Source organism: Marmota flaviventris, chromosome 16 (genome assembly GCF_047511675.1).
Source record: "Marmota flaviventris isolate mMarFla1 chromosome 16, mMarFla1.hap1, whole genome shotgun sequence".
In the NCBI taxonomy this organism is placed as follows: domain Eukaryota; kingdom Metazoa; phylum Chordata; class Mammalia; order Rodentia; family Sciuridae; genus Marmota; species Marmota flaviventris.
The window spans coordinates 73,840,664-73,854,695 of record NC_092513.1 but is presented as its reverse complement, the minus strand read 5'-3'; the positions used below and the strand labels follow the sequence as shown (position 1 = coordinate 73,854,695).

Genomic DNA, 14,032 nt, shown 5'->3' with positions numbered 1-14,032 from the left:
AGATCCCTTTCACACTGCCAAGTCCACCTGTGCAATTTCTGGAAAAATTCTCGGGATGTTCTTTTCCATGCAACTAAGCAGAGTGTAGATACGTTACGTGAAGAGCTTATCAGCAATGGACCTTGGGAAAGCTAGTTACCCTTCTTGTCTTTTCTTTCTTACCGTGGAAGGATAGGGACCGTCTCGACTGTTCTGGAGTCTTCTAAGGCTGATCTCCTTTCACTGCGCTTCTCAAACAGGGAAGCTGGGGAAAGCCAGAGCTCCAAGACCAGAGCAGTGGCCCTGACACCCCCCGGGGACAGCACGGCCTGCGCTCCACTGAGGGAGCACAGCTGGTATGATCTGCAGCATGTCCAAACGCACACACTGGCCTGAGGGCCACTCTGCTTGCCCTCCCTGATAACTCATGTTGACTCGAGCCCTTCCAGGAGTCCCCGAAGTCTGTCTTTCCACCTTTGAGGAGGGCCTGATCGATTTTGTCCACGTTTCTCCAAGACCTTCCGGGCTGGAACACGGCTCAGTGACTGAACACTTGCCTACCACGCATGAGGCATGAGTTTGATCCTTGGCACGATTAACAAAACCAAAAAACCTTCTGCCTTCACAGTCATGCCATGACAACTTGTGCTCTGACTCCCTCCTCCCTCTGCTGCTGAAATTCTAGAGACTGAACTGACACTTTTCCTTTATGCACCTCAACTGCTGCCACAATGTGACATTTAACATTGGAGTACCCCAGCAACTTTACCAAGGAGCCAAGATTAACGTAGCAAAGACAAAAACTGCCTTTTGGAGCCGTGAGAAGACGCCACACCCTTCTGTGGTGTTCCACCAGAGTGTACAGGCTGAATCAAATCGCGAAGAAATACCTGTCAAATCTACAACAGTTTACACAGGAGTTGAAAAACTACAGCCACAGACTGGCTCCTGTATTTGGAATAAGCTTTTACTGGAGGCCTGCCTCTCCTGTCCATCCCGTGGTCTTGCCTGTGTCTCCTCCTGGGAATAGCATCGAGAAGAGCATGAGGTAGTTCCTGCCAAGGAAAGGGTTCACACTGCAGCTAGCAGGGTAGAAGTGCAGAGGTGAGAGTGGGCACAGAGTGAGCCTCCATGTGGCACCAGCCAGATGAGAGGCTGAGGGAGCCAAGAGCCAGGATTCAAGGGCAGTCGGAGTCTATGCTGCAACACCAAGGAGCACACACTGGGACTTGCAGCTGAAGCGTGGACATCAAGCTCCACTCCTGACCAATGCTGTTCAGCGGCACCTGTATACTATACTATATCCCCCACCTGGGGTCCAGTGTACTCTTGCGTCAGGTGGACAGTGAGTACTATATATCAGCTACTATATATCACCTCACTTTTGCTGGGTTGATCTCAGAGCACCCAAAGTCTTCATCTTAAACTTTCACTAATGTAAAGTACTGATGATAAAAACATGTCTTTAGTTGAATTTTCCAGTATAGGAAAAAACTCTTAAAACTCTTAAAAAAACAAAACAAGAAAACCTAGTCAAAGAAAGTTAACCAACTGGCACACTATGCTCTAAGCTGATATTCTCACCTTCAACAAGTTATTGGCCTTGAATTTTGTTTCAAATTTAAGAAACTTCAGGAATAAGAATAGAAAGAAAGCTCTATCTCTGCCTTCCTAAAGCCTGGTAGGAGGGGCGCAGAGGGCCATCAGGACCTGCATGAAGATGGCCACTGAAGGGGGCCCATCCCACAAAGGGAACATGAACAAGCAGGGAGCCAGGAGGGCCAGTCCCAAGTCTCATTGTCAGAGCCACAAGTTACACACAATGGAGGGGACCACTGTGCCAGGTCAGAGGGACCAAGGTGAATGCACTGTTTTCAGCAAGAAATAGGAGAGCGAGGCATCAGGAGCCACTGGCTGAAGAGTCTGGTCTCTCAATCCCACCCCCCTTCTTGGAGGGACCCAGGACAGCTTGAAGAAGTGGGGATCCTGGAGCTAATGCAAGGAGGTAGGAGGAAGGAGAACACCTGCAGAGAGAAAAAGAGATGCTCAGAGAACAAGGGGACAGTTGGAGACCATGGAGGTCCAGTGTCATGGTGACAAGTGCCAAAATAAACATTGGTACCATGGTCTGAAGGCCCTGGGAGGCCAGTCCATACGGAAACAAACACATGGACAGCCAAAAAGGAGGGCACATTTCCTGAGACCAGAGCACCTCCCCCACGGGACATGCATCACCTGGAAGGCGAGAGCAACTCTGCAGGGAGAAGCTGCACATGCCCCATCAAGTCCTCTGCTGGGGAGGACTGTCAAGTGACCCAGGTGGAACCTTGCACCCCCAGGTGGGAAACTACCCCCGAAAGCACACAGGACCTGTAGTGGGTCCCTTGTCACAGAGGACACTGTTAGGACAATTAAGAAATGAGCCTGAGATGAGATGGACTAAAGGATCCATATGGATTTGAGTCTGGTGGCTACTTGGTAGTCCTACAGAATAATCTTGCTAGAAAACTACAATAAAGGATGTGGACTGAATTTAAAACAAAGCTTTTTGTATTGTATTTGCAACTTTTCTCTATGTCTAAATGGTTTCAAAATAAAACAAATCCAACTAAAACGTACTAAACATCCAGTATGTACCCCAATTCAGATAAACTTCAAAATATCCCATTCACCCATCCCCGTGTGCTGCAAGGGCCCAGTGGAGGTGCCCCAGGAGCACAGCAGCCTGGTCCACATGCTGTTCCAGGACCGCAGACAGCTGGTGCTGGAACAGGGAAATATGAGGCCCACAGAAGTATCTTGTTGGGCAGGGAAGCAAGGAAAAGTCCCACACCAAAAGATGATGTGTGCCTCAGGGCCAACCCGACAGGGCTCCCAAGGCCAGAGCCAGGGCAAAAAAGTGATTATGACCTACAGAGTACACTTGTGTCCATTACCAGTTAGATAAATGATTAAATAAATGAAGGGGGAAGAAGAGAAAATTTCCCAACAGAAGAATTCCAAATAAATCCCCCTTCCAGACTTCAAAATCTTCAATATTTAAAGAACAAACTCTCTAAAATCATTATGTATCTACAGGCCATGTGTGTTTACCAAATATACCTACTTTATAAACATAGTCTACAGTAGAAATTAAACCATACGTTGCATTTCTGTGGGCCTACATTCCCAGAACATATACAAATATAGGACCAGGACAAGTCTCAACAGACAATACACAATTCCTACAGAGTGAACTTTCCATCCTTCCTAGAAGGCTGGACACTGTGATTACCCTGCCCCCCTCCCCAAGCCTTAGTCCCTGGGTCCACCCCTCCACCCATGGCTGGGCACGCACCGTAGGACGCAGCAGAGCACCATGAGGTGAGTGGGCACGTTGGCGGGGTTAAGCATGGCTGGGGTGTCGGACCTCATGCAGGCCAGGAAGGCCCTCATCCTGCGGTTCTTGTCCTCTACGGCCTTGCCCAACCAGAGCCTCTTCAAATTGGGGCAGGTCCACTCCCGGAAGGCCAGGGCTTCCACTAGTTCCGGGGTTTGAGGAGACTTCCCTTTGTAAGCTGCCCATTCCTTTATGATCACTGGTGAGACTACAGAAAGAAGAGAGAGAGAGAGAAAAGCTCATTGAGGCACATGACTTACCGACCGTCAGCCTGCACAAAAACAACCTGCTCTACCCACGAGCCTGGAGATATGTCCTTGCAGGTAATTGAGGCGTCCTCACCTTAGCAAACTACCAAGCACAGAGCCCTCATGCTCAAGTACTTTGTGCCCTCTACTCTGTGATTAATGGCTCATTCAGATTTGTAGTGAGGTCATATGTAAATTTCTTCTCAATCAGATCATGACTTGACTTTCCCATAGACCCAATGAACAAATCAAGGATGTTAGAATGTACCAACAGTTTAAATCTACTAAAAGTTTCAGTAATACTCACAGAATAGGTAAAATTCACAGAAGTACATGATTATATGGTTATGTTAACATGGAAAGCCCAACTTAGACAGCTAATCTCTTCTTCACAAATACTTTCACAAATTGGATTTGAAAAATAATTTGCATTTGGTAACCACTTTACTCAAGGACTTCCTTCTTGAATAAACAGCGGACTCTAAAGAGTGGCCAGGAAGACACAAGTAGAAAAAAATTTCCAAGTTCTGAATCTGGATGATGTCAGCACAATGACTGTATCCAGCAAGACTCAAGACACTGCCAGAATCTCTAACATTTCATTTGGACAAAGGGCAAGAAGTTCTGAATTCATATAGTACAAAACAATGACCTCTTATCCACAGTGCGAATTCTTACAATGCACATTTTCCCCACATCATTTCCAAATAAATTAAGGGAAAACTGTAAGAGTGCAGATACAATGAAGGTGCTCCATGTGCCAGCAGCATGTTAAACTTCCTCGTCAACTGCACTGAGGTGACGACCTGATGGTAAAGTGTAGGTATGCATTTCAGAAGGAACAAGTGGCTCACTTTAGTTCAGTAAACACCAGAACCAGAGCAGGGACCTGTGTGGTCCTGTGCCCAGTGAGGGGCTCAACGTGAGTCCAAGGCCCCACTGCTAGCCACCATACTCCACGGCACGGCCCACAGGCCAGCAGCAGGGGCAGAAACCAGGATGGTATCGTGAATTCTAATTTGGTCTTCAGCACATTATTTCTATCCAGATAACATCAATCCCCCGGGGTTCATTTTCTCTATAAAGTAACACCTAAGGCAGGTGAAAGATTCTGAAGGTTCCAAAACCGCGACAGAGTTACATGAATAACTGGATGGTCTCCAGTTCCACTTCAAGTGTAAATATATCAGGCAATACAACAATCTCTTAAAATGTGATGAAAACTGTCAGGAGTTAGATACGTGGATGTACAGTTTATCAGCAACAGAAAATGTAAATACATTTCAATACCCAACAAGCCAAGTAACAGTGTCACACACAGGAACATGTCATGGACATGCCTTGGGGAAGGGCTCCAGACTGTGCCCCTACACATCAAGCTCACTGGGATGAACAGGGGTACAAGTCAGGACAGTCGCTGAAAAGTTAGCCTTTTACAAAAGTGTTACTGCTGTCATTAGACAAATTCCTTCCATTGACATTTTGCTATCTTAGTGTTTAAATGTTAAAGGGATATTTAAAACACTCAAAATATTTGAAAATCCATCAACTCAAAAAACACAGGTAATACATATATAAACATACGCTTATTTGCTTTTATTTAATATTTTTAGCTGTCAGAAAACCAAAAAAATCTCCATCAAGCAGAACCTGTCTTTAGACGCACAATCTAAGGTGCCCCTCCCCCACACCTAGTTCCCACTGAGCTCCAGCACAGCTCAGCTTCCAGAAGCATCCCCCGCAGCAGTGTCAGAACACAGAGGATCATCATCATCACATGAGCAGCCATCCTGGGAGCCCACTCCCCTTCCTGGCTCCCTTCTGCATCCAATTCAAAGGAAGTATGGGCCAAGAGGAGCAAGCCAGGCGAGGAGCTTCAGAATGAGCTGGTGACCAACGCACCAGTGGCTTGTTGGGGCAAGCCAACAAGCACACACCCCCACACACCGTTCCATATACACCCCGTCCCCCTCCACAAACACCCGCCACACCATTCCACACAACCACAAAACATGCACACTAGCATGGGTTCTAATGAATTACAAAAAACAGAATGTTAGAAGCCCCTTGGACTTTCTCAAAAGAGGCATTCTTATTAAATTTATCTTTATCTTCAATGTTTCTTTCCCTTCTGTCAGCTGTGTTTGCCCCCCTTTTGTCATATTTAGCAATCATTTTATTGTATTATGTTATCTTCATTTGGGGAGGTATGGGAGGTACTTGCCCTGCCTGGTGCCCTTAGAAACACTTGCCAGGCTCTGGGTCTGGCAACTCTCCTACCAGGGTGCTGAGGGCTGGCAGCGGCCTGAGCTGGCCTCATCTGACACTGTGCCTCAGATGCATACCTCTAGACTCAGCGGGCTCTGTCACAGCACCAAGCATTTATGTTCCCACTGAGCTCCAGCACCGCTATTCACAAACACAGCTCACATCTAATTTAGAAACTTGTGTCTGTACCAGAGGAAATAGGTACGATGAACACAAATCTTGCTCCGAATGCAAAGCTGCTCTGGAGTTGCTTTATCTTACAAGATGCTCAGCTGCTTTTAAACAGTCTAATAACCTGGAGACCATTTGAATACACTGCCACTCAGCAGCTCAGCCGTGGAGCCTTTGGCAAACCATTTACCAAGTACTCAGCCAGCCGCTTCTGTGTCCAGGCAGGGCCAGGGCAAGGAAGGCAGGTGAGCAGTGACCTGCATGTGCCTGAGCCTAAGGGAGGGTCTTCTTGGGTTCCCCGACCCAGCCTGGTTGCAGGGATTAAGAAAAGGGGCTGTAACCTTGCTATGCAACATAAGACTGATGATTAAACATAAGGAGCACCTAGCAACCCTCACCATGCAGGAAAAACTGTGAGGTCAGCCAACATTTTATATATTATTTACAACAAATTAATATAAAAATAGTTTACAGATTGAAGAATTCCAAGGCTTGTCCAATTTTCAGGTTGACTATAGTAGCGTCGAAGGTGCTGGGGGCCAAACAAAGCAAAAGGCTTGGCTCTGTGTGGCAAGTCTCTGAACTGGGCAGCTAAAGGGTACCAGTCGGGATAAGTGAGCTGGCAATGCCCACTGCTCTCAGAGAATCACGGCTGCCCTGAAGGCAGGTGTCTCCACTCTCTGCTCTAGCTCATAGCAGCCAGTTAACAGAAAGGAGGCTGAATCCTCATCGTTTTTGCAAAAGCCTCTGGACACACAGGATTGCCTGGAAGGGTGCCAAGGAACCGAACCACAGGAACATCTTGGATGGGCACAGATCGGGCTTTAGGAAAAGCATGGTGGTATGAATGACTCTGTGCCAGTAGCAGGGCAGAAAAATAGACACATATTCCAGAGGTCCACTCATCCAACTGAAGATCTATGAGTAAATCTTGTGTGTCAACATCAACAAATTTCCTACTGATAGGAAAACTATTTCAGGAACAAACTTTTTTTGTTTTTGGTGGTGCTGGGGATGGAACCCAGGGCCTCAGGCAAGCTAAGGCACGTGCTCAACCACTGAGGTTCAGCTGCAGCCTGAGAGGCTCACTTAGCGGTCACACTAGCGAACAACTCTAGGACATCCACTTTCTATGTGACTAGAGGCCAAATTCAGAATGCATTTTCTTTATAGAAAGGACCCCTTTAAACTGCAAGTTGGGGGCATAAAACACTGTCATACTTAAGCTGTCCTTAAAAAACAAAAGCAAAAACAAAAACAAAAACAAAACAGTATTTCCCATCGGACCTTAATCACCTTTTCCTAGCATTGCACTTGACATGACAACCAGCCACCTTGGAAATCTGTTATAATGCTGACTTGGAATCAACCCCAGCCAAGGAATAAGAAACGTGGTTCTTTGTAAGCCAGTTCCTACAGACTGGTAGTGGCTGCCTATAAGGCCACATTATATGGTATGTCCCTAAGCTCAGTGCCAGGGCACCACTACCCGATGAGCAATACTTGCTCAGAGCTCAGGAAGGGGCAGCCTGCATTGTGCATAGGCCACCTTGACAGGGAGGGACAAGAGAGTGAGAAGAGTGACCTCCATGACCTGGCCAGCTAGCCTGCTATGCTCATGCACCTGTGTCTTAGGAGGCACATCCTGAGCACTCCTCCCACAGTTACGAGCTCCTTTGTCTCGGGTCAGAAAGAGGAAACTGGATACAGTGAAGCTGGTTTTTCCTTCTAACAGGAAAGCTTCCTGCTCCTTCCTTCCCAAGCAGCACCAGCATGTGGGCAGCAGGGAAGCCCCGTGGTTCTTAGCCACTCAGCTGCACACCTGTGAACAGCTCAATGGATCCCAAAGGTGAAAGGCTGAGAATGCTCTTCTTAAAACTTTGCTATCTGAGGTTGGGGCAGTCCACTGCCCACAGAAATATCAAGCTTATTAGTAGGGCAGAGGCATGCAGTAGACCTGATATTGCAGATGCGAAGGTAACTCGTTCATAATCCTCATTCTCCCCATGTACGTGATAAAGCCAGGCACGGTGGCCTGCTGCTGCTATAATCCCAGCAACTTGGGAGGCTGAGATTGGAGGACTGAAAGTTTAAGGGCAGTCTCAGCAATTTAGTGAGACCCTGTCTCCAAAAAAAAGAGCTGGGGATATAGATCAGGGGTAAAGCACCTCAGGATTTAATCACCAGCATCAGATTTTAAAAAATAAAAAAAATCTCAAAAGTTCAAGGCCTTACAAAATAAATACAAATCCAAAAGAGTAACATCAGACTCTGGTGGTGGTGATAGTCTTAAGTAACCATATCTTGGGATGGATCAATTAAAAGGTTGGTGAGAACAATACTGCAAATACTAAACCAGCATACTAATATTGATCAGTTATGCTATTTCATGAAATAATCTATAATGGCAGACTGACTGACTTTTAATCCCAATGGTCACATAAGCAAGACATTTCTAAAGCAAAGGGACTAGGGGGAAAAAACAACAATACTCCTTTTGGTAGCCAGGAAAGTGTAATAAACACAGGGCTGGGGGCGTAGCTCAGGGGTATGCTTGTCCAGCATACACAGGGCCCTGGGTTCAATCCCCAGCACCACACAAACACACAGAGAATGAACATAGACTTAATGTCCCTAATCTAAAAATGTGAAATTCAAAATGCTCAGAAATTCAAAACCTTTGAGTTCCAACATACAGTCACAAAGTTTTGGGTTTGGGATGTAGCTCAGTGGCAGAGCATGTGTTTAGGTACGCTGTGATGTTGTAGGACCCTCGATCTATCCCCTAGTCCTCCAGCCCCCCACCTCAAAATGTTGCAGATCTTGGAGCATTTCAGATTTAGGGTTTTGGCATAAAGGATGCTTAATCAGCAAAGTTTATGCAAATATTCCAAAAAACTCTGAAATATGAAACATTTTTGGTCCTTTATTTTAAATAAAGGAAACACTCAAGCTATATAGGGAAATCCTTTCTAAAATAGTACAGTCTAGAAAACTGCTCCCTAGGTTCCATAAATTTATCATGAGTTTATAATTTACTTCCACCTATTTTAAAAGCCTGTTTCTTTTTTCTTTTTTTTTTTTTTAAGAGAGAGGGAGAGAGAGAGAATATTTTTTTTAATATTTATTTTTTAGTTATCGGCGGACACAACATCTTTGTTTTGTATGTGGTGCTGAGGATCAAACCCGGGCCGCACGCATGCCAGGCAAGCGCGCTACCGCTTGAGCCTCATCCCCAGCCCCTAAGCCTGTTTCTTTTACTTACTTAGTTTGGAGATACTGACAAAGACTTGTTATGGGAAATGCAAAGTGAGCAAATAATGGCCACTTTTGTTATTAATTGAATGTTAATTTAAAAAAAAGTTAATCACTGAACTTTACACCATGAATTCTTCACTCTTATTGTAACTGAGGCTCCACAATGCACTATATCCTTTTAAAACTTAGGCCTTGCTCATCCTCAAATCATTGCAGCCCCTCCCCTGGCCCTTGGGAAGAATCACTGATTGAGGGTGGCCCAGGGCACCTGAGGACAAAAGCCACTGGGGCAGCCAAAGCTCTGAGGAGGAAGGCCAGGAGGAAGAGGGGGTGCACAGGACCACCTGCTCCACAGGTGGCCCTAGGGAACTTGCCAGAGCCTCAGCACTTCCACAGGGTGAAGCCTCCAGTCAGGAGCCTGGCTTCAGAGCCTTGCCCTGTCTCCAGCAGCAAGAGAAACAGGCCTCTGGGCTCCGGCCTCCCCAACCACAGATGCTCCTGGTCCCTGCCCTGGGTGGGTTAGTGCTGCCACAGTGGGCAAAGGTTTGATGCATTTCCTGACAGAACCTAGGGATGAACACAGAGGAGTGGAAAACAATACTCCAGACTTTCCAAGGCTACAATTCTTAAAAGGGTCTGACATACTATTTCCACCATACAGCAACTTAAATGATGGCTAGGTAAGTCACATGAAAACTGTGAACATTGATCACCTGCCTTAATCAAGACTAGGTTTCTACATGAACTCATGCCTTACATTAAATGAGAGTTAAATACTTTTAAACAACCCTTTACGACTTTAATATACCCTTTGAATAGTTTTCTCTGATAATAAAGCCCTCTTGAAATATTATTTTCATAATGGTGACCGTGAACTGGAACATACATCTCTACAGCACAATTCTCAGATACCTGCCTTAGAAATGGCCACCAAAGCTGTCTAAGCGGAAGGCTCCTTCTGGAGCCCATAGAAAGAACAAGCCTTCTCAGGAGCCTGCCCTCTGTGGCTTATGACTCTTCTTCTATGAGCCAATGATGTAGTATAATCTGCATGTAGTCCAGGAGTGACCCTAGGTCAGACTGTAAATGTCAACAGGTGGCAATACCATCATGACTCCACCAGTCAACCACGAATTCCTGGGAAACCGTCCAAAGTCCGGCTTCACTGGAGCATGATCAAGCCTTCTCCTGTCTCACTCACAGCATCAAGAAGCTGCAGCCCTCTCCCTACTACTAGCAAAATGTGTGATCGATTAATAGATATTTCTAGTGATGAAGCCTAAACTGACGGTCTGAGCTGCCAGTATTCAGTCAGCTGCAATCTGATGAGCAGGTCGAGGCAGGCATTTTAGTGCTCACACCGCAGTGAGCATTAGTAGATGCCACTCACAAACAGCATTCAAACACAGCACTCATAAGAGATTCTCAGGATGAAAATCTCCCTGTGGAGAGCTGGGGTCAGCTAGGGTACTCATGGGTGGGGGTGGACTACTGCCATAAAATCTCTTTTACAGGCTGTTTGCCCCTCATGAACGTAAGTAATGGATGAAGGAGCTCCCCATGAAGATCAAGATTCCTAAGCTGCTGCCTTTACAGTACTAAGATCTCTCACAGTGAAACTCGGGTCAAGTTTACACATCATTTCCACTGAGAAGCAAGTTTTTATTTGTAACAGCACATCATGAATACATTTCTCCCAACACTTAAATTCTAAGGGCTTTAATTAACTCAGCCTAGGCAAAGTCCACCTGAATGAGCCCTTTCCTTCCCATATAAAGACCTGTCTTTTTCAGTTCAGTCTGTACATAGCTGGCAACTCACCTTGCTAAATAGCAATATCACTCGTACCAAACCTCCAGTGGCTCCCTCATCTCTATGAAGAGTCAAAACTGGAGTCCCTAAATCACCCAAGCAAAAAATGATTTGTTCAGCACCAACCCTTAGAAGGACCTCACCACATTTATGTACTCTCTCACAGGCGAATTTAATTTCTAATGAACCAAATTTCAGATCTTCACCTCCATTAAACCACAGCCATGTCCCTATATCAATTTCCACCCTTTGTTTTAATAACCTGCTAGATACTCCAATAATAATGGATGTGTTTTAAAAATCACTTTTAAAGTCTGATGAATCTGGCAGGTGGAGTCCTCACTCCTCCATGATCCTGGTGTGACCCAGCTGGGTCTCATCCTTTTGCACATTGTTAAGTGGCTCCCTTCTCCAAAGCAGGCCTGAGACAGCCTCACCCCCCATTTTCCCAGCCCTCACCCAGAATGGCAGTCCCAGAGCATGCACTCCTCCCTCTTCCTCCCTCCCACCTAAGCTCCACGAACATCCACTCCTTATCCATAACTTTCGTAATTTTCTCCCATTCTCCCTGGCACATTCACCTACTCTCTCCCCGTGTCCTTCCCACTGATCAAATACCACAATAATGATCAAACTTTAACTTCCCATCCTTACCAAGGAGGAGGAGGTGAAGAGAGGAAGGAGGGATAGGGTAGAGAAGAGATGGGGGGAGGGACCAGACCAACCCAGCTCTGAAAACAGTGGCAGCCCAGCCTATCTTACCTGCATTTGGAGATAAGAGTACCTCCACCCTTCTGCACTCTCCCAAGTCCCTTTCCTCCTCCACTAAGTCTATGGCACCCCCACCTGAGGTCTTGCATACCTGCCTGAGTCACCCCAGACTTCTCCTCCTGGTCCTTCCTTCCTCTGATGGCTCATTCTCACGACCTCTGACCCTGGCTGGGGTTGGCCTGCATGGAACAGGGGTGGGAGCAGGCAAGCACCTCTGGGGCCAAGGCTCTGCCTGACGACTCCCCTCCCTGTGTGCTCAGCACACTTCAGCCCTTGAGAAGGTTTGGCCCCACTGCCTATTAGCACTCCAGACCCAGGCACGGGTCAGCTGTGTGTGCACACGTGCTGGTCGCACACCCACAGCAGGGCACGAGGGGTTAAGACTACTCTCTGAGAGTGTCTGGCACTGCAGCACACACGAAGCCAAACATTCTGAGGCCAGAGGGAAAGGGGACAGTCAAGTTGGCCTCCATGGATCACTGGAAATTCCTCGAGGAGCCTGCTGTGGAAAGGTAAGTCTAGTTTTGGAACACTTAACCAAATAAGTCAAATATTTTCTACCACAAAGCACTTTTTCCCAGGATAGAAGGCTGGGCGTTATTAGCCACCAACCCAAGCCAGGCTACAAAGTGAGAAATGCCATTTTTTGGTGAGCAAATGAAACATGATATGAGGAAAGAATGAGAATGTATACATGTAAGAGAGCCACGTCTTTGAGAAGATGCCATTTCTTACACTCAGTGTTCCTATCCATCAAGGACACAGAGGTGGAAGGTAGGGACCCTGTGGGGCCAGCATCACCTTCTATCAGCTCTGCTCACACAAGCAACTCAGCAGTGGCTCTCAGGACAACTATCTCCAAGGAAGGAGTGACAGGTGCTTGGTTTAAAGCCTTACGGATCACCATTTTGGCACAGAAACTGCAAACAGAAAATTGAAGAATCTACTGAACTTTAAACTAAGTTCTAAAACTCAGAACTACACAGTCAGTACTGATGATGAGTTTCACCTCTAATGAGGCCTGCATTTCCCCACCACACAGCAGGAACTCTGTAACCAAATGTTCTTCCTTGAAAAAGAATGATGTGGTAATTTACAATTTCTACAACTCATAATATTCTTATTTTAGACTCTATGTTTTGGGGATATTTTCTATTTCCTAGTAAACATACACTGGTTTTTATACTGCTTACATCAGGAGATCAAATTACTGAGAGTAGGAAGGCACCATTTTCTTAAAAATATAACATAAACCCACTAGAAGATAAAAGAAAATGCTTTTGACCTCAACTTTGATCAGAGTTTCAAGTTAATACTTTCCAGCAGCCCCAGTCTATCGGCTGGAAGCACACCGCCTCTCGAGGGCTCTGAGGTAAATCAGCGCAATCCTGGGACGACCCACTCAAGTCCCACGACCTCTGCCATGGATGCAGAGCCCTGCAGGACCTGTCTCCAGACGCCAGCCTGCTGGGGAGAGCAGATCTGCACCTTGTCAACACCACAGCAGACACACAAGTGTCCCGGTTACTAAGACGGGTAATTACAGAGAGTGACGGCCATTCAAGAGTGCTTCCAGATCAACATTCAGTTTAAAGTGTAAACCTGCGGTTTTATTATTTTACTGAATAAGCACCATTACTGGAACATTACTGAGGAAAGTCTGGCTTCTCCTCCTGTCCTCAGGGCTCTACCCTGGCCTACTGCCCAGTGGGCAGCCCGGCCCACCTCCTGTACACGCAGACTCTTGGGTCAACTCAGTCAGGATTCTTCTAAGGCTTTAGAAAATGCACAAGAGATTACGAGGTACCGAGGAAAACAAACAATGGATTGTTACAGTACATACATTCTGGTGGAAGTCTGTTCTTTCTAAAAGCAAGTCTCTCAGTTTTCTTTCTGCTTTCTGCCAAACTAAACAGGACTCCGTAAACATACTGACGAACTGGCCTATAGAGCAGGGCAGCCGGAGGCAGGTCTTTGTTGGCTTCATCTTCAATAGAAACAGCAATTTTGATTTCACCCTTTGCATGGAAGAAAGCAGAATAATATTGCACATTTTTCATGTTGAATTTATAATCAACTCACAGAAACATACTGTATTATCTCCATTAATGACATTGCAATTCTATTCCAAATCAAAGGCTTAACA

At 46.1% G+C, this 14,032-nt stretch overlaps 1 protein-coding gene across 2 annotated transcripts in view; it reads right to left on the bottom strand.

Annotated features, from left to right (window-relative positions):
* The window catches only part of Fam120a (family with sequence similarity 120 member A), a 103,263-nt gene that overhangs the window by 18,895 nt on the left and 70,336 nt on the right, over nucleotides 1-14,032 (bottom strand). For both annotated transcript variants that reach the window (XM_027950951.2, XM_027950949.2), the window contains exons 10-11: nucleotides 13,730-13,904; nucleotides 3,317-3,566 (exon numbers count right to left, since the gene is read on the bottom strand). In XM_027950951.2, coding sequence (XP_027806752.1) covers nucleotides 3,317-3,566; nucleotides 13,730-13,904 — 425 coding nt within the window. The remainder of the gene's footprint in view (nucleotides 1-3,316; nucleotides 3,567-13,729; nucleotides 13,905-14,032) is intronic.